Raw genomic sequence first — 20,150 nt, 5'->3', positions numbered from 1 at the left:
TTCACAAATGAAAGTAAGGCGTTGTAGGATGGGCGAGAGAACGGCGACACGTCCATCAAATGACGTAATCCCTTTGAATAGTTTCAAAATAAGAGCTCTCATTCGAAAGAAATTGAATTTCCTAACATAATATATGAGTTTCTGAGTAGTGTTTACATATAAGCTATGTAATATTTGTTCAAATTTAATCATAATAGCTATTTGTGTCATATCAGAAGAAAATCGAAAGAGTACCTATTACAATAAAATTGGAGCTTTAATTTTGAAACATCGTAAAACGGTCCTCTGCGACTTCACGGGATACACAAACGAAAAAATGTTAGGATATATCGTCTCAAGTATGCGCACGGCGGAATAAAAGTGCACATCTTTTCTACATATAAGTACGCGATTATATTCAAGATCATATTTTCCACTTTAAACACTGTAAGAAAACGAAACGGGATAATGATCATAATGAAGTTGCCTCGTTAGCTGGCTCGCTAGCTTGCTGGCTGGTATGGCCAATTGGAGCGACTATGGCGAACCTGGAGATCTACTCCACTGTAGAGTTTGTTTTCAACCCTAATTTAGCACGTTTGAATATAATATCAAGGCGGTAATGAGGGACTTGATTAATTCGATCTTGTGCGTTAGATTAGGGTTGGAGCCAAACTGCAGGGCGGTAAATCACCAGGACTGGATTTGAGCAGCTCTGGTTTAGCAAGTCTCCCGACTGTTACAGGGCGTTGTTGTATATAGGACTGTGTCTAGCCAGCCAACATTTTTTATTAGTAACGTTATTCAGTCAAGGGTTGTAATAGTGCGGTGCTAGTGTTTAGACGATTTTTTTCCTGCTGTCTGCTGCACTGGCCGTGTAAACCTTGTTTGCTAACTCTAGTTAACGCATTTGTTTAGATGGGTATATTTTGGACAGGCAGTCCATTATCATTAGCCTCTAGTTATCAGAGGCGTACATGTGTTCATTTTGGAGGCGTTGTTAAATTATGCTTATTCATTGTTTGAGACCGTTTGTAGGCGCGCATCAATGTTCATTTAGTTGCATCTGACACTTTGTATGGTTGAATTAACAATTCATTGGATTCAGTTGACGACAGTATCTGGCTATCGCAAACTTGCCGCACTTTTAGTTTGTAGGAGAAGGCAAATATGAATGTACTGCTTTTAAAAGAGCCCCGAGAGAGCGACAGCGGACCAGATCCATATATCAAGGTAATGGCAAATTCTACAACGTTAAATTCTAATGCATGTCAGCATTATAAAATACGTATAGGATGGGAGCGTCGACAGTATTACCAGATGTGTGTGATGAGCAACGTAAATGGGGTGGTTTCACAGTTAAGCATGTCTTCTAAAAGGGGCATTTGACCTGTACATTGCAGGAGCTGGCTAGACATGGACTCTCAGCAACACTGATTCCTGTTCTGTCTTTTAAGTTTGTGTCCCTGACTGCCTTGTCTGATAGGGTTAGTATAAACTCACTCACTCACGTTAAATGTATTACCCTGAGGATCAACAGACGAATACTGCAGGTGATTAATAAGAGCTCTTTTGTAACTGTTTACCTGCAGGTTTTTCAGCCAGAAAAGCATGGAGGACTCATCTTTACAAGCCCGAGAGCAGTCGAGGCTGTGAAAATGTGTATTGAAAACAGCGCCCTGAGAGAAGGTCAGTGATAGGAACCTCTGCAGAGTTCACAAATTCATGTTAGATATTGAAACAGCAAAGGCATTTAAATACCACCACAGCCAACATAAGAGAGTAAACGCCATGTTTACCCTGCCCTTTGAGTCTTAGGGTAAATGTTTTTCTGCAGAATCTGACTAAGGCATAGAAGGTTTGCATATCATTCAGCTGGTCTGCATACTGTGAAAAATTTTTTAGAGCGCTGTACACATCTACCTGAGCTTTCTAACAGATAGAGCTCTGCAGACCATCATTTATTACTGTTAGAGTGATGGTCACTGGTCCTAGAGTTTTCCTCCTAGAGAAATGTAGTTTTTACTTCTGTCTAATGCAGTTTACCACATGTGATCAATGCTTTTCTTCTGAAGTTATTTATTAGTTGGATGGGGTCTGGTGAATGGTGGAATACAGTTAGGAAAGAAGCCCTTTACAGAGTGAGCTAAATAATACTGTTTTGGAGATCATGTGTGCATGGCTTCATAAATCACAGAATGTGTTCTACAACCGTGGAACTGATACTGGATATCTGTTGCATTAATACAGACTGACCACTAGGTGTCACTTCACCATCCGATAATACTGGAACGTTGGTGGGGATCCGTTCGAACATAGAAAAGCCTAATTATATCAAGTTGCCTGAATGTCACAGAAATATGTATTTTAGTGTAGCTGTAAGTAATATTAAACAGATCCAGATTTTGATATTGTATAGACTGAAAATGACATTTTGAAAGTTCTTAAAATGAATTATTCAATTGTTTGCTTATTTCTGTTTTCAGAATGGAACATGGTAAAAGAGAAGTGGAATGCAAAATCAGTGTATGTGGTTGGGAAAGCTACTGCATCATTAGGTAGGTTAGCCACTTTGCTATTATATGTTAAATCTGCTACAAAACCCAGTCTTTTAATCAAGGTAGATACTGCATAGCCATGCCAAGCTTCAATTTTGTTAGCAGAATATTGAGTATAATATATGTAAATGTAATTATATACAGGATAAGATGTCAAATCCTGTGCCATACCATTTCTAGAGTTTTACATAGGATTCAGCCTTCTCACTTTATTCATAATAAGCTTCTAACACACCACTACCACACAAGCTCTTCACGGAGGTCAACAGGTCAGCACCTATGTCTGCGGTTGGCTGAATTAAGCGTGACAACACCTTCAGAAGGCTCAGCAGTAAGGTCCCAGACCCACCCACCTTCAAACTCACTAAACCAGCTAAACAGCTACAGAACTCTTTAAACATAAACCCACATTGGCCTCCCTAATGGCTAAGGCTGTACCTATCTCCACTGGCACTGTTAATGCGTTCTCAGTGCCACCAGTTCCACATGGGCTTAAGGCAAGACACTACAGGTGAATAGAGGAGAAATTCGAACTAATAGATATCACCATGAAACTTCCCCACTCGATTACTTACATTAAGGCAATTACTTTTTGTATTACTATATTTCTGAAATTTGATGTTTAAAAATGCAAATGATGCATTATTTAATTAAATATGTGCTAATTTGCATACATTTCAAGATCAGAAATCTGAACAGTGGATAATGTGAGATTCAATTTTTTTTGTTTCATTTTATTGACATATTAGACTCAAAGGTTTTTACAGAGGGAGGAAAAACATTTTCATCATGTTTTTCATCATGTTAAGCATAAAATGGTTAATTCAGGTTATGAATGATATATGAACAATCCCCTCTGTAAAAACCTTCTGAAAATAAATATGGATATAACTGAAATATTTGGTATATGTAAGTGCTACTGAAGTGGAGAGTTCTGGCTCAGAGTGTGAGAAACTCACTTTGAGAAAAAGGGCTTTAAACAGATATATTATAAAATTTCATACATTTTTATTGGAAGCCACTGTTTACCGACACAATATCTAATATCAGTAGAAATGATATAGAACATCTCTAATAATAGAAAAATAGACCAGTAATATAGAACAATGTAATAACATGTAATAACTAAATTAACAGCATGACCTTCAAATGTGTACACACACATGCACATAATTGTCCTTGTTGCTCTGATGTGGGTGTGTGAAACTATTTTATGTTTTGTCCAGGAGCAATCCCATTACAGAAAAAAAAATTTCAACTTGAATGTCCTGAAAAATTAGGCTACACTCATTAGTCACGCATTTGTTTTGTTATATTATTTTAATATTGTCCACTCTGCGACTAAAGGAAAAGTGTATGGTAAAAAAGTACAAGTGACGACAAATCACAAAATACTGAATGAAATGGCGCTTTGGAATTACGCTGTTAGTACATGTATAATAATATCAGCCACTGCTGTGTGCTCCAAAGTTCCCGACGAAGCTAAACTAAAAAATGTCACAGCATGTCACGTGACGCATCTGAACAAATCACGTTGTCAGAAATCTACTGCAACCAATGAGATTTCACGCTTGACCATGACCATATTTGCATCGGACAGCATTGTGCATTGAAAGAGTTTCATGGCACCTGTGATGGCGTGGTGCAGTCAGCGGTCACTGCAGTGCATGTTGCGTTAGCATGTTCACTTTTCGGGTATTTGAGAAATCTACAGACACAAAGTGTAGAAGAATAAACACCTAAATGTGTATTTTGGTCGACTTCTTCCTAGTGGTCTGAAAGAAGACGTGGTATGGAAGAAAAATGGCCCAAAATCGACTAGTGCATTATAAGACTTTGTTTTTGCCTGCCGTGTCTCGCCTGGATGTACTACATAAACAGCACACACTGAATGAACCTCCCTAAATGTATCCACCGCGTTGCACCCGCACAGCCACTTTGACGATCGCACAAGCACAAGCTGTGTGTTGGTGCTACTCCCGTATGTGATGTTCTATCGTTGGTTATGGTTTTGTATTGCATAATACCAAACCTTTGGGGGAGGGGGTGTGTCACGCGAGTGGGGTGTTTATTGGCCATAAGTAGTATGAGACGTTAACTGGGACCGATCAGCCAACCAGAAACGTAGACCTGGACACTGAGACTTTGTTAAATGGAAAAGAAGGAAACAGGAATAGGGTAGCGTATACCTGTTCGGAGGAAACACCTGTCCGGACACCTGGCTGACACATGCTAGGTTTTGGGAACTTACCGTTTCCAATTTCTCTCACCGGGGATTATTATTTACTCTTTGGATGCGTGCCAACTGTATTGGATTGTATTTTGGATCATGTTGACCAATAGACACCGATTGCAAGGAGTACGTTTGAGTGATCTAAGAGGGTTGGGGAGAAAAATTTGCCAAATCTCTAACCGCTACTTTGTTTTATACGCTCAATGTTTCCCTTTTTTTTACGTGGTCACCTTTCGCTATAGTCGAGTGTCGTTTTTTTCTGAGCTGTGTCTGGGTTTGCAACTCCATTGAATAACTAGTAGTGTGTGTGTGTGTGTGTGTGTGAGTATGTATGTATGTATGTATGTAGTGAGCATTGTTAACACACAGTTAACACAACGGTTGGCAAGATTGAATTGGGTACATGTGTGGTTGTTTTAAGGCCAATATGTGAGGATGTTGGTCTCACCACCCCAACCTTGATGTGCATATCAACGGGGCTAAAACAGGGCAAACAGCACATCTTCCTAAACCATAAAATTGAAATTGGCCTCCCCAGTAACTAGGCAGTACCCAGCCCCACTGACACCATTAATGCATGCTCAGTGCCACCAGTTTCATATGGATTTTACCTACTACCCCACCAAGCATTCTACAGCACAGTAGATCCATACTGGCCTCCCCGGGGACTAAGGCCATACCCAGCCTCACTGGCACCGTTAATGCATGCTCAGTGCCACCAGTTTCATATGGATGTACCATTCTAGACATCACAATTACATGACAATGTGAATTATTCAGCAGAGACAAAGACATGTAAAATGGATATAAATAGTATTGTTTCTATTCTCTAAGCTCTGCACAATTGCGTCTTTCATCGTCTGACACACCCTTGCTAATTATGAAGCCATTCAACTCTGCTCTACAGAATGAGCTGATTCAGGGCTGCTGGAACAGGAGGAGCTCTAAAATGCACAGTGCATGGGCTCCCTGGACCTGGGATTCCATTATTGTAAAAGGGATTATGTTCTCAGTTCACTGACCTGGTGATGTCAGATGAACGAATGCATGCATACAATGTCAGTTAAGACTATGCAATATATTGCCATTTTTATTTCTTTATCACATTGATGCACAAACGACTGCTCTATGCAAATGAACCTTCTAACCAATAGCTTTTTTTTTTAATTGCCTTAAACATCCTTCCCCATCTCAGATGTTCCAGATGAGTGTCCTGTGGCTATTGCGATAAATGACTGTGTTCACGTTATAAAACAGATGTGAATGTTTTGACCATATTTTGCTTTGTTGCATATTAGAACTACATATTAATATAGCATTTTTGTCCATATCATGCATCCAATATATGTGTTTATCAATCTGTAGTAAACATTTCGTCAAATGGCTGTAAATTAGTTGTATCGTTCCAGATCTTCAAAAGCATGGTGGCCGACTTGCACCCAGGTGTGAGTCGCATGACCCTGCTGCTTTCCTCTTTAGCTCATTAGCTAATGAGTTGCTCATTAGTGTGTGTGTGTGTGTGAGAGAGAGAGAGCGAGAGAGAGACAGAGACAGACAGACACACTCACCTGTGGTAGCGTTAACTCTCTTTGGCTACAGCTGAAGGGTGGGGTGGGGTGGGGGGCTTTTCCACAAGCTGTGGTTTACTAGTGTGGTTTACACACATACCTACTGCTGACAGTTTGACAATAATTAGGCCCAGGCCCTTCCTCCTGCACCTGTAGGGACCAGTGTGGGGCTGGGTTAACAGAAGTGTCTTCTGGGCTCAGGAAACTCCCCATCACCTGTCTTAGGATGGTTGGTTCATGTTCTTGAAAATAGCTAATTGAGGCACTGCAGAATTCAATAACATATATAAACTGCTAATGTAAAATCTCCATTTGTATAGGATAAAGTTCTACTTCTTGCATATTGCTTTGAATTGAATTATTGTTTGCTTATTAAGTGAAATGTGTTTGCTTACGTCAAACATTTAAATTTTTTTACTTTTATCAGCTCAATACCACTTATTTTAATTTAAAACCAAAAATCTGTCTTTGATTACTGGCATTTGTGTGTCTGTAGGTTAATTGTGTATGTCTCCTTTCCTGTATAGTTGAGAGTCTGGGGCTTAACCCCCAGGGAGAGCACACCGGCACGGCTGACGTTCTGTCCCGGCTCATTGTGGAAAGTGAGAATGCCCTCCACTCTACTCACGCTTAACTTGCAGCTGTTCTCCTTGGGTTTCTAGACCTGCTATAGATCGGTACTGACACCCACAGACCCGGGCTGCAGCGGACTGATGGGTGATGGGTAACGCTGTTACCCACTGTTGAGCGAGGAATGTCATGACCTATCAATCAGAGTCCTCACAATTTAACACATTTTGCTTAGCACATTAACAGCATCCAAGCATAAGTGCCTTTGTTCAAAATTACACAGGTCTGTAATGCTTTGTTCATGAAAGCCCTCTTAATAAATTTACTTTTAAATTAGGCTAGTACATCTTGTACTCATTATTGTGATGTTTGTTAGTGTAATTTCTATGAGTCACCCTGTCCTCACAATATTTTAAAAGGTGGGAAAAAAAAAACCTTCTGTTCTCATACAAGGACATCACTTTCACAAACCACTACACATTTTAATGCATTAATTGGTAATGCAATAGTTATAAGCTGAAACTAAATAGTACAAATAGTAAGAATTTAAAAAACGCAGACATGACCAAAAGGATAAATGCTATCATAAAGAAGCCTGTGTCAGCAGTTAACAAAACTTCACCAAAGAATAATTTCCCATGTTCTCTGAACCAAACCAAAAGCTGTTTGTCATTCTTGTCCTGTACTGGTTTTGTAGGAGAAGATCCGAAGATTTTGCCTCTGCTGTTTCCTTGTGGTACTTTGAAGAGAGAAGTGCTTCCCACCACACTGAGGGAAAATGGTTAGACACAGAAAGCAGAAAACCGATTGTTATATCTGAGACAGTTTTACTAACCTCAGTCAGTGTGGGATGCTGAAGTTTTCATTTCAGTTTTCACATTTGTTTGTACTAAATGTGTGGTAAAAATGTACATCATATTCAAAAGTGCTTTTTATGCCAGGTATTTTCCTTCACACACCTGCTTTTGTTAATTACAGACATCAAGAAACATGTTGAACGCATTTCTATTTGTTCTAATATATGTTGGAATGTATTTCTATCTGGGACAACTGTGTGTGTGTGTGTGTGTGTGTGTGTGTGTGTGTGTGTGTGTGTGTGTGTGTGTGTGAGAGAGAGAGAGAGAGAGAGAATCAGAGGGAGGGAGAAGGAGCGAGCGAGAGTGTAATTGAATAGCGTCTGTTCTCCCTGTACTGTTGTGTGTTGAGGCTGCTGGTGTCACAGTCTCCTGGGTCCAGTACTAATTACAGCCCTGTGTCTAATTTTACTGTGACAAAGAGCATGGGTTCCTTCTCTTTCCCCCTCTCAGGCCTTCCTCTGGAGGCTGTCACAGTCTATCAGACAGTGGATCATCCTGATCTGGAGATAAACATCACTCACTATTTTTCTAAACAGGTGAGTCTTCCTAGCTGAGTCAGATAATGACTTGTAGATTTATTAGAAACACCTGCCATGCTCACTGGTTACTTCATTAAGTGCTATACAGTACAAACCATTGTAGCCATTTCTAATAAAGTGGTCAATAGGGGTTTGTTCATGGAAATCCATTTTAATGATCTTGGAGTGTTTCATAAATCGGTTTCAAACAGCGAGTGATCACCCAGCTTGTGAATCTAGGTGACCTTCTGTTTGAATACCTTGCAATGCAAACTCAGTTCCTCACAATTCACCCAAGCTGGCAGGGTTTGCTTTTACAAAAGTGACGATTGCTTTGATCAACTGAGAGCGCGGCCATGCGAGATCAAAGCTTGGAAGAAATTCAGCTTGTGCTGGAAACTGCATCTGAGTCTAGAAGCAGAAGCAATATTCTCTCTTTAATCTTACGTATGGTTAAACTGGCTTTTAGCTCCTGATATACTGGTGTTTCACAGTTTAACACAGTTTGTGTTTTTCATACATTCCCAGGACAGAAAACAACCTATCTAGTTAGGACTAACAAAATGGTCTTGACAAAGCAAAGTGACCTAAAAGCTATATTACATTTTTAAATCTGAAAAAGCAAAAACCATTCCTTTTTGTTTGAGAGGTTAAGGTCCATTTAAGGTTAGCCCTGAAATTCTAAGTTACAACGACATAATACATGTGACACATCTGCTGGTATTAACGTGTGTGTGTGTGTGTGTGTGTGTGTGTGTGTGTGTGTGTGTGTGTGTGTGTGTGTGTGTCCATGTCCATGCTCATGCTTGTCAGGGAATACCTGCCAGCATTGCTTTCTTTAGTCCTTCCGGGGTAAAGTTCTGTTTGGAGCTGCTGAAGAGACTGGTCGGACCACAGCTGGACCAAATAAAGGTAATAAAGGTTATTTTCTTAAAGGGATGTTGTAGTAGTAGTAGTAGTAGTAGTAGTAGTAGTAGTAGTAGTAATGGTGGTGGTGGTAGTAGTAGTAGTAGTAGTAGTAATAATAATAATAGTAATAGTAGTAATAGTAGTAGTAGTAATAGTAGTAATAGTAGTAGTAGTAATAGTAATAATAGTAATAGTAGTGGTAATAATAGTAGTAGTAGTAGTAGTAATAGTAGTATTAGTAATAATAGTAGTAGTAGTAGTAGTAAGAGTAGTAATAGTAATCGTAGTAGTAATAGTAGTAGTAGTAGTAATTGTTGTAGTTGTGGTAGTTGTTTTCATATATTGTGTGTTGGTGACATTGCAGTTAGACTCCAGTCCTGGTAGGTAACACTTCTGCAGAGTTCTTTTTCCTGCTCTAACACCTGATTTGACACACTTGCTAATTCAGTCCCTGCATGAGTTCAGTCTGGCAGGTTGAAACAGGAAAGCCACATTCTCCAGGGACTGAGTTTGACACCTGTGTTAATGTTCAAAGGCATGCTCATTGTACCATACTGCACATCAGCTTTGTGCTTCAGCACTTTTGAGGGAACTCGCCACTGTTTTTGTAGATACAAACAATTATATGATAATTGCTGAAATTATGTAATATCAAGTCTTGATGCCATAAATCTGAAGAAAAAACATCTTTTGAATAGAATGATGAGGCTGCAACCAGTCATAGTTTTAAATTTGTCATGTCTTAATTCTAAACTTGAGGAGCTACACTTGAATAAATAAGAACAATGTCATTGTGATTCATTACTCTTACATGGCACCTGTACTTGGGTGGTAATAGCTCCCCTTATGGATAATTTTCAACCTGCTAAATGTGAGTGAGCCAACTAAGTCAGTCAGTCAGTCTGTAAAACAAAGGCTAAACGAATGGTTGAAAATCCTGAGCCAGGCTGTTTGTGTGCTGTCCTTCAGTTTGCCGCTATAGGCCCCACCACTGCAGATGCTCTGGAGGCTGAGGGGCTGAGGGTCAGCTGCTTGGCTGAGAAACCCACCTCACAGCACCTCGCCAAGAGTGTCGTACAGGCCCTAAACACAGGCCCCTCAGACTGGTGACCTTTTGACCTGCCCCTGAATCAGCGGAGTCTGTCCAGATCAACATAGAAATTGATAAGTTTTGATTTAGCTTTCAGCTATTTTGATATTTAGGCAATCATTAGTTAAAGTATGCATGAGAAGGCAATCACTTAGACTAATATTTCCTAACCCAGTCCACGTTTCTGCTCAATCCCCATTCCCAACACATTCAGTGCTCTTGATTCCTTGGTTCAGGTGTACTTGGGAGCTAGGAAAGAACCTGGACTGCCTTTGAAATAAATTTATGTGTTTCTAATTTTAATACTCTTATTACAGAGAGAAATTGTCCTCCATGATAAGTTCTGTTTGTCTGTATGTTTCCTTTGATTTCTCCCCCACCCCCTGGCTTCAAAACAAAAGTGGTTTTAGCCTCCTGTACACAGACCTATAGAGTAATTTAATTGTTGACTAGAGAGCAGTTTGCAGTTCAAACCTGGTTAAAATGAAACCAGATATGAAAATCTACTGAATACGGTGCAGTAATATGCATGTAAGTTCTGTCAAGTTGTTAAAGTAACTACTGACATTTGCTGGTTTTTATCCTTTTTTTCCAATTAAAAGGAGTAATGTGCACACACATGCCCCTCCCACTTCTCCTGCGTCATGTGTATGGCTTTAAGAGGGAATGACCGGAGATTTAGCATCCTGTGTGACTTTTTGTACGTTTGGATATTGAATTTGAATAAAATTCAGTGCGAAAGCAGCGTCTAAAGAGTTGTTCTTTATGGGCTATTAGATTTGTCAAAGCAGCTGGGTTTGCTTTGAGTAAGGGGTTGTAAGGAGATAGACCGTCGCTTATAGGCGCAGGTGTGCTCGCAGCCAGGTGCGAGTCGCGTGGCCTTACACGCAGGTGCTATGTGCGCAAATTGTGGGTTTGTTTACTTGATATACAAATATAATCATGTGGGTTTGGTATTATCGCGTTGCATAATGACTGCAGTACATTTTATCTTAATGTGTACTATAATGTCGAATTATTTAGAATGGAGTAAAAGTATATGCGTGTGTACACTTCACACCAAATTGCAAGGGTGACGAGAGGGAGATTATTGACGCGGTGTTTGAATTGTTGTCTTTGGAGTAAACTTGAAAGACTATGCACGTGACATGGTCCCTTTATAAAGACTTGGCGAAGTGTGGCCCATGAACTCGCCATACTTAGCCACTGGTGTGCTGGAAGGCAGATGCGCGTTAACGATGCTGGTAACCACACAGCTGACCGTCCTTCTCTTAACGATCATCGGCTTGACTGTAACGGAGAAAATATTCCACAGTCGGGACCATTCCGACGTAGAGATTGCCCCGTCCCATCAAGCGGAGCTCATAACGGACAGAGACACAGCAGAAGTAAGAGTTTATACTTCCGTTTCACGACTTAACACGTAAAATAACGTTACCCAAAAGTTTTGTTTCAGCGTTTTGTGTCTTAGTTGTTAAACTGACACTCGCATAGTATTTAAAGCATAGTACATACCGCTTGCTTGTTTGAATAACGCTTAATTTTGTTTTGTTACTGACCAAGACAATAAATTGCCTTGCTCCATGTTAGCAATTTCTCCTTAAGTATGGATTCCTTAAGCCAGTGAACTCGGAGAAGGCTCAAAGCTCCAGCACCGACATGCCCACTGATGCTGCTATCTCCTTGGAGGACACTGTGGCTTTCGTCCAGGAGGGACCATCCTCATCTCGCTCTGGAACTCCAGAAAACAGTTCAGAGATATCAGATTTTTCTGAAGCTCTACGAGAGTTCCAGCGATTGTCCGGTTTACCTGTTACAGGTCTCCTGGACGACGCCACCAGAACATCTATGAACAAGCCAAGATGCGGCGTCCCAGACAAGGAAGAGAAACTGATTGAGACCCTGGAATCCAGCTTGATTGCACAGCAACTGAATGACACTTCTTTGCACAATGCTACCACCCTCAAACATTTCAACCATACACTGACCAACTACAGCACGCACAATGCAGATGTAACAAACGGCACCAACGACAACGCCACGGCTCAGCCCAGACCATCCACGCAGGAAAAGCGCCACCTAGCTGCGCCGGTACGTAAGATTAGGCGGAAAAGAGCTGCCGGCAAGTGGGGCCATATGGCTTTCTCCAAGAGCGTTCTCACATGGCGGCTCATCGGAGAGGGATACAGCACCCAGCTCTCCGTCGACGAGCAGCGCTACGTCTTCAGGTTGGCCTTCAGGATGTGGAGTGAAGTGTCACCTTTGGAGTTTGAGGAGAACTTATACTCACCCCTGGAGGAGATCGACATCAGACTCGGCTTCGGCACAGGTGCGACTCATTAAAGCAACAGCCTACATGACACTAACGTTTGAGGAATTCTAACAAGGCGTCGAAATGAACCCAGTGGGGATTATTAAATTAACTTCAGTTACATAATGCTAAGATTTTTTTTCTTTTGCCTTTTTTTAAATCTACGATTGATGTATTGTTTAGTGCCTCTGCAGAGCAATTTGTCATAAGATCATAGAAGTGTGAATCAGAGTGAGATTTCACAGTGTGAATTTTACTCCAGACCTTAAATCCTGTTTCAGATATAATAACTGATGGTTACATTAACTGTTCGGTTAACTAATTGGGCACTTTGTCAAACCTCACTGCTAGGTAACAGGAGGGTGGATTTGAACACTTTTGTTTGACACAAATTAAGGGATTACAGAATCCAGAACTGGGATTTGGATTTGAGGTCCAGAAATGAAGACATCTGGTGAAGACCTTTAATTAAGTCTGTTCGGGATTTCCTTCTATACTCATATGCAACCTTAAAACATGGTGCCTGGTTTTATTTCACTAATAAGAGTTCACCAGAGAAATCAGATATGCCGAGTTGGAGTGAATGCTTGTAGACTCTGCTTTTTTCTTTTCTTTTCTATAGAATATTGTCAGGATTCCCAGAACAGCCTTTAGTCTGCTGATTGTAGCAGATGTCTAGTGCTGTGGTAAAATAATAGATCATTCCATATAATTATAATCATATTACTGATTAGTCAGAGGGGGGGAATGCAACCTGTATTTCTGTAGATGGTAATGATTGTAGAGATAAGACACCAATTTCAAAAGAATAACCAAACACAAGAACCAACACTCAAATACCCCATACACCCATAACCACTAAAGAATGCTCTCTGTGGTATATAGCTATAGGTTAATTCGCTAACACTAATGTACTTTTTAATTGTTTTTGTGTCGCATCACTCAATTATTGATTTTATTATTGTTGTTGTTTTTTTAATTTTATTTTCCCTTTCTTTTATTTTGAACCATTGTTGGTATTTGCTTGTGTTAGCACATGTCGTCCTTCCAGGCAATTCATGAATTATTACCACCAACAAAGTCTTACTGGTGCTCCAGTAGGGCGGTGCTGGGGGGGTTCACTTCCATGTCTCATGCAGAAATACCTTTTCTAATTCTCTCTTGCTCTCTCACTAGGACGGCACCTTGGCTGTGTGCAGCGGTTCGATGGGGCAGGGAGAGAGTTTGCTCATGCATGGTTTCTGGGTGACATCCATTTCGACGATGATGAGCATTTCACGGTCCCTAACACAGGTGATGGGATCAGCCTGCTTAAGGTGAGATTGGCAATCCAACAGACCTATATAACAGTTATTACAAACCAACCCAACCCAGTGCAATGTCCATTTTTTCCATAAATTTTGTTTTTACAAAACAATAGAGCAATATTTAATTTGACACATGGAGGAATTGTAATAATAATTTGACTCACTGATTCTCCTAATTGTCCCGTGTTGCTTCTTGCTCAGGTAGCAGTGCATGAGATCGGCCATGTGCTGGGACTGCCTCATGTGTACCGCACAGGGTCCATCATGCAACCAAGCTACAGACCCCAGGATTCCACCTTTGAACTCGACTGGCTGGACAGGAAGGCTGTTCAGTACCTCTATGGTAGGAGCACTGAACTAAAACACATGACTTAAAGTTTAGTGTATATCTTGTTGTTGCACATATGATGCAAATTGTCAGCTAATTGCCAATCTATGATGGTTTAAACATGTTCAAAAGTCCCTAATCAGGCATGTTGGAGCAGGGAGATTGCTGCTGTATGCAGTGCTATGGTCCTGCAGAGCTGGAGTTTAAGTGTGCACACCCTTCAACTGTTCCTCCTTGTTCAGGGTGGGTGGGAGGGTGGGTGAATGGAGACAGTCATTTACTCTCCTAACAACACAGGTTTATATTAAGTCCAATGAAAATATTAAATAGTTCACAACTATTACAAAATATCATTAATATTAACATAATGTTAATAACTAACATTAGTCTAGAATTTAAGAGTGTATGATATGTCAGATATTGTTTTCATCTGTTGAAATTTTATAGAAATACCATTGTTTTATGGGATTTGGTTTATTCTTTGAACATCAGACAGCAGACATGGGGACATTTATAGCTCTTTTGCATGGCACCATACATCTGCTGTCACTCAGTGTCAGTTTAACAGACAGATCTGGCAAACGAGTGACTGTTCCCCAGTTTCTCCTTTCAGGCTTGTCAGTGGCAAACACAGAGCAGTGTTTCCCTCCCCACAAGCATGCTCCCTCCCCAGCACATGTTGGTGTCTTCCTGCTCCTGACACCTGACTCAGCTCAGCAGGCAGTTAACCAGCCTTATGTGGATTTAAAATGGGTGTGACGGAGCAGAGAGGAACACTGCAGAGCAGGGGAACTGGCAGCACCAGCGCTGGGAAAACCTAATATAGAACATGACCGTAATTGACTGGATCCTAGTCTTCAAAGGTCCTTTTTGTGTCTTGTTTAAAGGGTTTCTGGAATATAGAAAGCAGTGACAGAGTCTGGGTGCATGTCGTGTGATATTTCTATCATGACTGGCATAACATTTGCAGTCAGAGGATCAAAGTCTCAGGGAAATAATGTGCTAAAAAGTATTTAAATGTCAAACCATTTGATAGTTTAGTATATGATGGTGAAATATAAATATCTGAAAATCTATAAACTCTCCTTTATCTGAAGACCAGCAATACACCTTTAAACTAATAAATAGTCTCTTACAAGCAACAATTACAACTTCTATTATGAGGATGATAAAACTCTTATCAAAGGGGTTTTTTTTTTTTTTAAATGTTTTATCAGCACACTCACATCAGCGGCAGCGTAATTAATGTTTTATTATGGAATGAGATTTAAAGCCTGGAAAAAAAGTCATCTCCCAGATTGCTATTAGAAATCTGTCGAGATGACAATTCATTAAAGATAATAATCACTTTTCTGTGAAATCGCAATCATAAAACATCAATTACAGAGCAAGCATCTCTCAGCAAAGCACCCGCCATCATATCCATCAGCCTTTTAATTTGACGTGGTTGGAAGGTTCATTACCAGTAGCTAGGCCTAATGTCCATGGCTGTTTATATGCTGACGCTGGAAGTGAGCTGTAAAAAGCTGTTGAGTGTCTTTAAGAATACGGTGCCCTGTTGTAATCATCTCCAAATTAGTTATGAAGATCACAATAAAAATCCAAAAAACCCTTGATTTTCACAGTGAGAAAGTTAGAAATAATAATAACGCATGAAGGAACACTAACCTCCCCCACCTCTCTCTCATTGGTTCCCTCATCTCTCACTCTCAGGGGGTTGTAAGGGTAGGTTCAGCACTGTGTTTGACTGGGTAAGAAAAGAGAGGACCCAATACGGTGAAGTGGTGGTCCGTTTCAGCACCTACTTTATGCGTGACGACTGGTACTGGCTGTATGAGAACCGGAACAACAGAACCCGCTACGGCGATCCAGTTTCTGTGCGGGTTGGGTGGCATGGAATCCCACCTGCTGGTGTGGATGCCTATGTTCACGTGTGGACCCGCAGGACAGATGCAGCGTACTTCTTTAAAGGTAAACTCTGTCATTAAAGACTCTGGTGGCAAGGATTAAGATGTGTATTATAATGTGCAATATATACTGCCAAGGAGGCAGACACACATTAAATCTGAGTCACTGAATAATTGCAAAAATTCGCATTACCCTCCTGAGACTTGAACTACGTGGTTCTGTGTATTTTAAATAGTGCTGCTGGTAACTAGTTGCGCCTGATGACTATGGAAACTAAGTAATGTCTTGGAAGAGGAAGTAGTTTATAAGAAAGTTATGTGCTCATATGAGGATAGTGGATTTCACCTTGAACATGCCTGTTGCAGGTGTAAAGTACTGGAGGTATGACAATGAGAATGATCAGGCCTTCTCTGAGGACCCCGATGGCCAGCACTACCCTCGTCTCATCTCGGAGGGCTTCCCTGGGGTCCCTGCCCCCATCGACACAGCCTACTATGACAGGAGAGACGCACACATCTATTTTTTCAGAGGCTCGATGGTGAGAGCTGATTGGCTGCTTTGGCTGCATGTTATAGCTGATTGGCTGCATGTTCTAGGCAAATATATATGAGAATGGAAGCCATGGAAACTGACAAGGCATTAGGAAGCAATGGGTCAGAAGTAACCAAAGACAAAAAAGTGCAGTGGACACATGAAATATTGTCACTTACAAAATTGAGCAATTATGTAAATCGCTCTGGATAAGAGCATCTGCCAAATGGCGTAAATACAAAATTATTGAAACAATCAGTTTTTGACTACAAAACTACAGTATAATCATGAATTATATTTATCCAGGTTACAAACACAGTTATTGGTAACAATGTTAGTTATTTTTTTACTTACAGGTTTATAGGTTTGATGTCAGAGCTAACCAGCTAGCTGCAGGTTCACCCAGGAAGATAACGGAGTTATTTCCCCCCATTGCCAGGGGTGACCACCCTGTCAGCAATCTGGATGCAGCCTACTTCTCCTACACGCACAATGCACTCTTTCTGCTCAAGGGCACCTCCTACTGGCGAGTGGTGGGAAACAGAGATCATAGGTTGAAGGCTTCACTACCCCACAATGGCCTGTTGCCTAGGAGAGAGGTGGACCAACAGTGGTTCGATATTTGTGATGTTCACGTCAGCACTCTAAAGACCTTTCGCAGGTGATGGCAGAGGCTGTTGCCTCATCCAAGTCATAATGTGAACCTTATTCACCCATGCTACCCTACCCCTTAAGAAGAGGAGAGAACAACACTTAAAAGTGGCCATGGCCAAGTGTAGGCTTTTTTGTAGCAGTGCCCTGACAGTAGAACGTATTAAAGATAACAGGTCAGTGCAATGAAGTCCTTTTCAGACCCTGTAGAAAAATGTTTTTCAATTCTGAAATTGGCACACTGTGCTAAATCTCACAATCTCATCAACAACTATGTGAGACAATGCCGAAAATGTCTTATCCCCTGGTTATCACCAGTATATGAACAGTAATGGGGAGATTTCATGTACCAAATTTATTTCAACGAAAGAACATTTGATACTGATCTGGCAATTTAGTTTTGCAGAAGCATGAATCTCCACCACAGACATGTATAAAAAACATACAAACATAAATTAAAAAGTCTTTCCTCCATGTTACTGAGCCATTATATTCCAGTCAGAGGAACAACCCTCCGTCTGAAAGCCCTGAATGGATTTTACTCTGAATATAGTTCAGTTTGTAAAGTCAATTTTAGCCAGTCATTAGGCATAGCAAGGTCATTTAGCAGTTGAGTGAGTGAGTGAGTGAGTTTAAACCCTGCAGAACACTGACATAATGGTGGGCATTCAGGGATGTGTCTACTTGTCTTATAACAATGACAATACAAACTCAAACATTCTAGAATCAGAGTTCCACAATAGGGTTTGAACAATCCATTTCCCCCACCTATTTGAGTTTTTCTAGAATATTAATATGCTGAAGAGATGTATTTATGTATAGTCTGGTTTTATGCATAGTTTTATTTATTTACATACTGTATCTAATTTTACATGGGAAAAAAAAATCAGTATTTGTTTACCGTTTGTTTGAATATCTTTTGATTATATTGTTGGATTTGCATTAGGATGCCTCAACAATAAAATTGCACATGCCAGGATAAGTCCCACTGAGTTGAATTATATTCAGTGCTGAAGGAGTATCCTTTATTTCCCAGGACTTTAGATTTTTTAAAGAATTTGCATAAATGTATGTGTGTTCAAGGCTGGGTTGAAAATTGCCTTAAAACTGTAGCAACATTATTTGATGATAATTACAATAATCCCAGATTTGCATTATTAAACTGAATTTGCTGGCAGTAGATCTCCAGAAGCAGCGGTGAACCTAAACTGCTTGTTTGTTAGAGTGATCATGCATAATACTGGGATTTTTTTATTGTATGGTATGATGTGTATATATTGTGCGATGTGTAGAAGTATGCATAACTGCATGATGTTACTGAGTGGCATGTGTGTGTTGCAGGATAAGAGTGTGTTATGGCATGGCAATATGCTTCATTATAACCTGTAGTTTTGTGCATATGTGTTACAATAATGTGTGTGGTACCACATGCTAACATGTTCTGCGATTGTGCTTGATGATATACTCTAAATGACTCTGCGTGTCAATAAAGCCCTGCGGTAAGCCAAGTGGATTTAGTCTTGTTGACATCATGAATTAATTTTCACCGTGCGTGCCGAGAGAGGCACACATGGATTTATACAGCAGGAATGAATAGGAGGCTGGAGTATGGTTTCTGATGTCCAATTTAACTGCTTGAAATGAACAGAGGCTGCCAGAGCAGACATCGATCCAGGAGTCGATACGCGATTTGAGTGCCCCTCTTTCCATTCACTCTCTTCATCAGAACAGATTAAGCTCCTGGCGCTCTTTCAAATAACCTTCCCCTGTGCTTGAGGCATACCATGGGCTTTATTAATAAACTGAAGCAAAAAAATCAATGACAAGCAAAATCACAAAATGGCCCTGTAAGAGGCGACACAGAGAAAAGATACAATAATTTACAAAAAGTTCACGTGTTCAAATTTTTTTTACCCCTATTTTTTGATGCTGGCATTCTCTGTCTCTCCTCTTATCATAAAATTAGATGAAACATTTTTTTTCTTTCCTTTAGAAAATGCTCTTGTACCCTTGTCATCATTGCTCAAGTCACAGACCCAGCAGTGTGTCTGTATACAGCTTTATGTATCTGCATGAAAGTGCTGGCAATGGACTACTCATATTGTAGTCCAACTCATTCCAGGGTGAGGTGAGATGAATGTGGAGTGGTGCAGTTCACTCCTGGAAGACTGAATACTAATGAGCAGAGTTCCAGAGAATAACAGACTCATCTTTACAGGCCTGCTCCCTTCCAAGCCGTGCTTAAGGACTGCAGTTTTAGTCTTCTATAGGACAGATAACGCTTTCTATTTGATTTGATCATTTTTCTTATTGTAATGATAGACACCCTCTCTTTGCAGTTACCAAGTTTACTATTTGTATAAAAACACTGTTAAAAGGTGACCATCAAGCACAGATGTTTCTCAAATCATAAGTCGGCTTCTTGATTTAAAGACTAGGAAGTGTGATGCAGTTTAGTTAGCAAGCTAAGTGTCTCAAAATCTATAGTATAAACAAACATGGTACCATTTTCTACTTATCTCTAGCAACCCCCAACCCTGATCCCCAAAATATGTCATTAAAGAAATAGATATCTGTTGAACAAATCCTTAGTACCATTTTGTTTTCTTTCATAAACCTGCACTGACATATCGCCTCCAAGGACTAACTTTAAATGTGCTAAGATTTGCACTGTATTGGACATATTCTTGAAATTCATGTATTGTTGGTTATTGTCTGGTCCTGTGTATGGTCCATGTCATATGTAATACTGTAACCCAGGGAAACACTGTTTTATTTGTGCATATTGAAACAGTCTTTGACTTTGGCTTCAACTTTGAGTTTTAGAGCAGT

General features: G+C 40.3%; 2 protein-coding genes across 3 annotated transcripts; both read left to right on the top strand.

Moving 5' to 3' along the window:
• Nucleotides 1-278: 278 nt before the first annotated feature.
• Nucleotides 279-11,023, top strand: uros (uroporphyrinogen III synthase). Of its 2 annotated transcripts, XM_027016787.2 has the most exons (11): nt 279-383; nt 1,131-1,212; nt 1,383-1,466; nt 1,572-1,668; nt 2,466-2,537; nt 6,866-6,940; nt 7,606-7,689; nt 8,216-8,301; nt 9,097-9,195; nt 9,557-9,572; nt 10,162-10,301. In XM_027016787.2, exons 2-11 carry the CDS (start codon nt 1,150-1,152, stop codon nt 10,203-10,205), a joined length of 720 nt encoding a protein of 239 aa, XP_026872588.2. In that variant the 5' UTR covers nt 279-383; nt 1,131-1,149; the 3' UTR covers nt 10,206-10,301. The 2 variants fall into 2 exon arrangements, with proteins under 2 accessions (XP_026872588.2, XP_026872587.2); XM_027016786.2 differs by lacking the exon at nt 9,557-9,572 and having other exon boundaries at nt 10,162-11,023.
• An 89-nt stretch (nt 11,024-11,112) lies between these two features.
• Nucleotides 11,113-18,826, top strand: mmp21 (matrix metallopeptidase 21). Its single transcript, XM_027016788.2, has 7 exons — nt 11,113-11,670; nt 11,873-12,611; nt 13,770-13,909; nt 14,102-14,243; nt 15,942-16,199; nt 16,502-16,674; nt 17,024-18,826. Exons 1-7 carry the CDS (start codon nt 11,467-11,469, stop codon nt 17,330-17,332), a joined length of 1,965 nt encoding a protein of 654 aa, XP_026872589.2. The 5' UTR covers nt 11,113-11,466; the 3' UTR covers nt 17,333-18,826.
• The last annotated feature ends 1,324 nt before the right edge of the window (nt 18,827-20,150 follow it).

This window comes from Electrophorus electricus, chromosome 14, assembly GCF_013358815.1.
Source record: "Electrophorus electricus isolate fEleEle1 chromosome 14, fEleEle1.pri, whole genome shotgun sequence".
Classification (NCBI taxonomy): Eukaryota; Metazoa; Chordata; class Actinopteri; order Gymnotiformes; family Gymnotidae; genus Electrophorus; species Electrophorus electricus.
The sequence above is the reverse complement of the archived record's forward strand: the minus strand, read 5'-3'. Positions and strand labels throughout refer to the sequence as shown.

What these genes read in the sequence shown, in the direction of transcription:
- uros (XM_027016786.2), top strand. Translation starts at nt 1,150, where the DNA reads ATGAATGTACTGCTTTTAAAAGAGCCCCGAGAGAGCGACAGCGGACCA. An exon ending in GACCAGATCCATATATCAAG is followed by an intron (nt 1,213 to 1,382) that starts GTAATGGCAAAT and finishes TGTACATTGCAG; the next exon opens with GAGCTGGCTAGACATGGACT. An exon ending in CACCACACTGAGGGAAAATG is followed by an intron (nt 7,690 to 8,215) that starts GTTAGACACAGA and finishes TCCCCCTCTCAG; the next exon opens with GCCTTCCTCTGGAGGCTGTC.
- mmp21 (XM_027016788.2), top strand. Translation starts at nt 11,467, where the DNA reads ATGAACTCGCCATACTTAGCCACTGGTGTGCTGGAAGGCAGATGCGCG. An exon ending in CGGACAGAGACACAGCAGAA is followed by an intron (nt 11,671 to 11,872) that starts GTAAGAGTTTAT and finishes GCTCCATGTTAG; the next exon opens with CAATTTCTCCTTAAGTATGG. An exon ending in GGCTGTTCAGTACCTCTATG is followed by an intron (nt 14,244 to 15,941) that starts GTAGGAGCACTG and finishes TCTCACTCTCAG; the next exon opens with GGGGTTGTAAGGGTAGGTTC.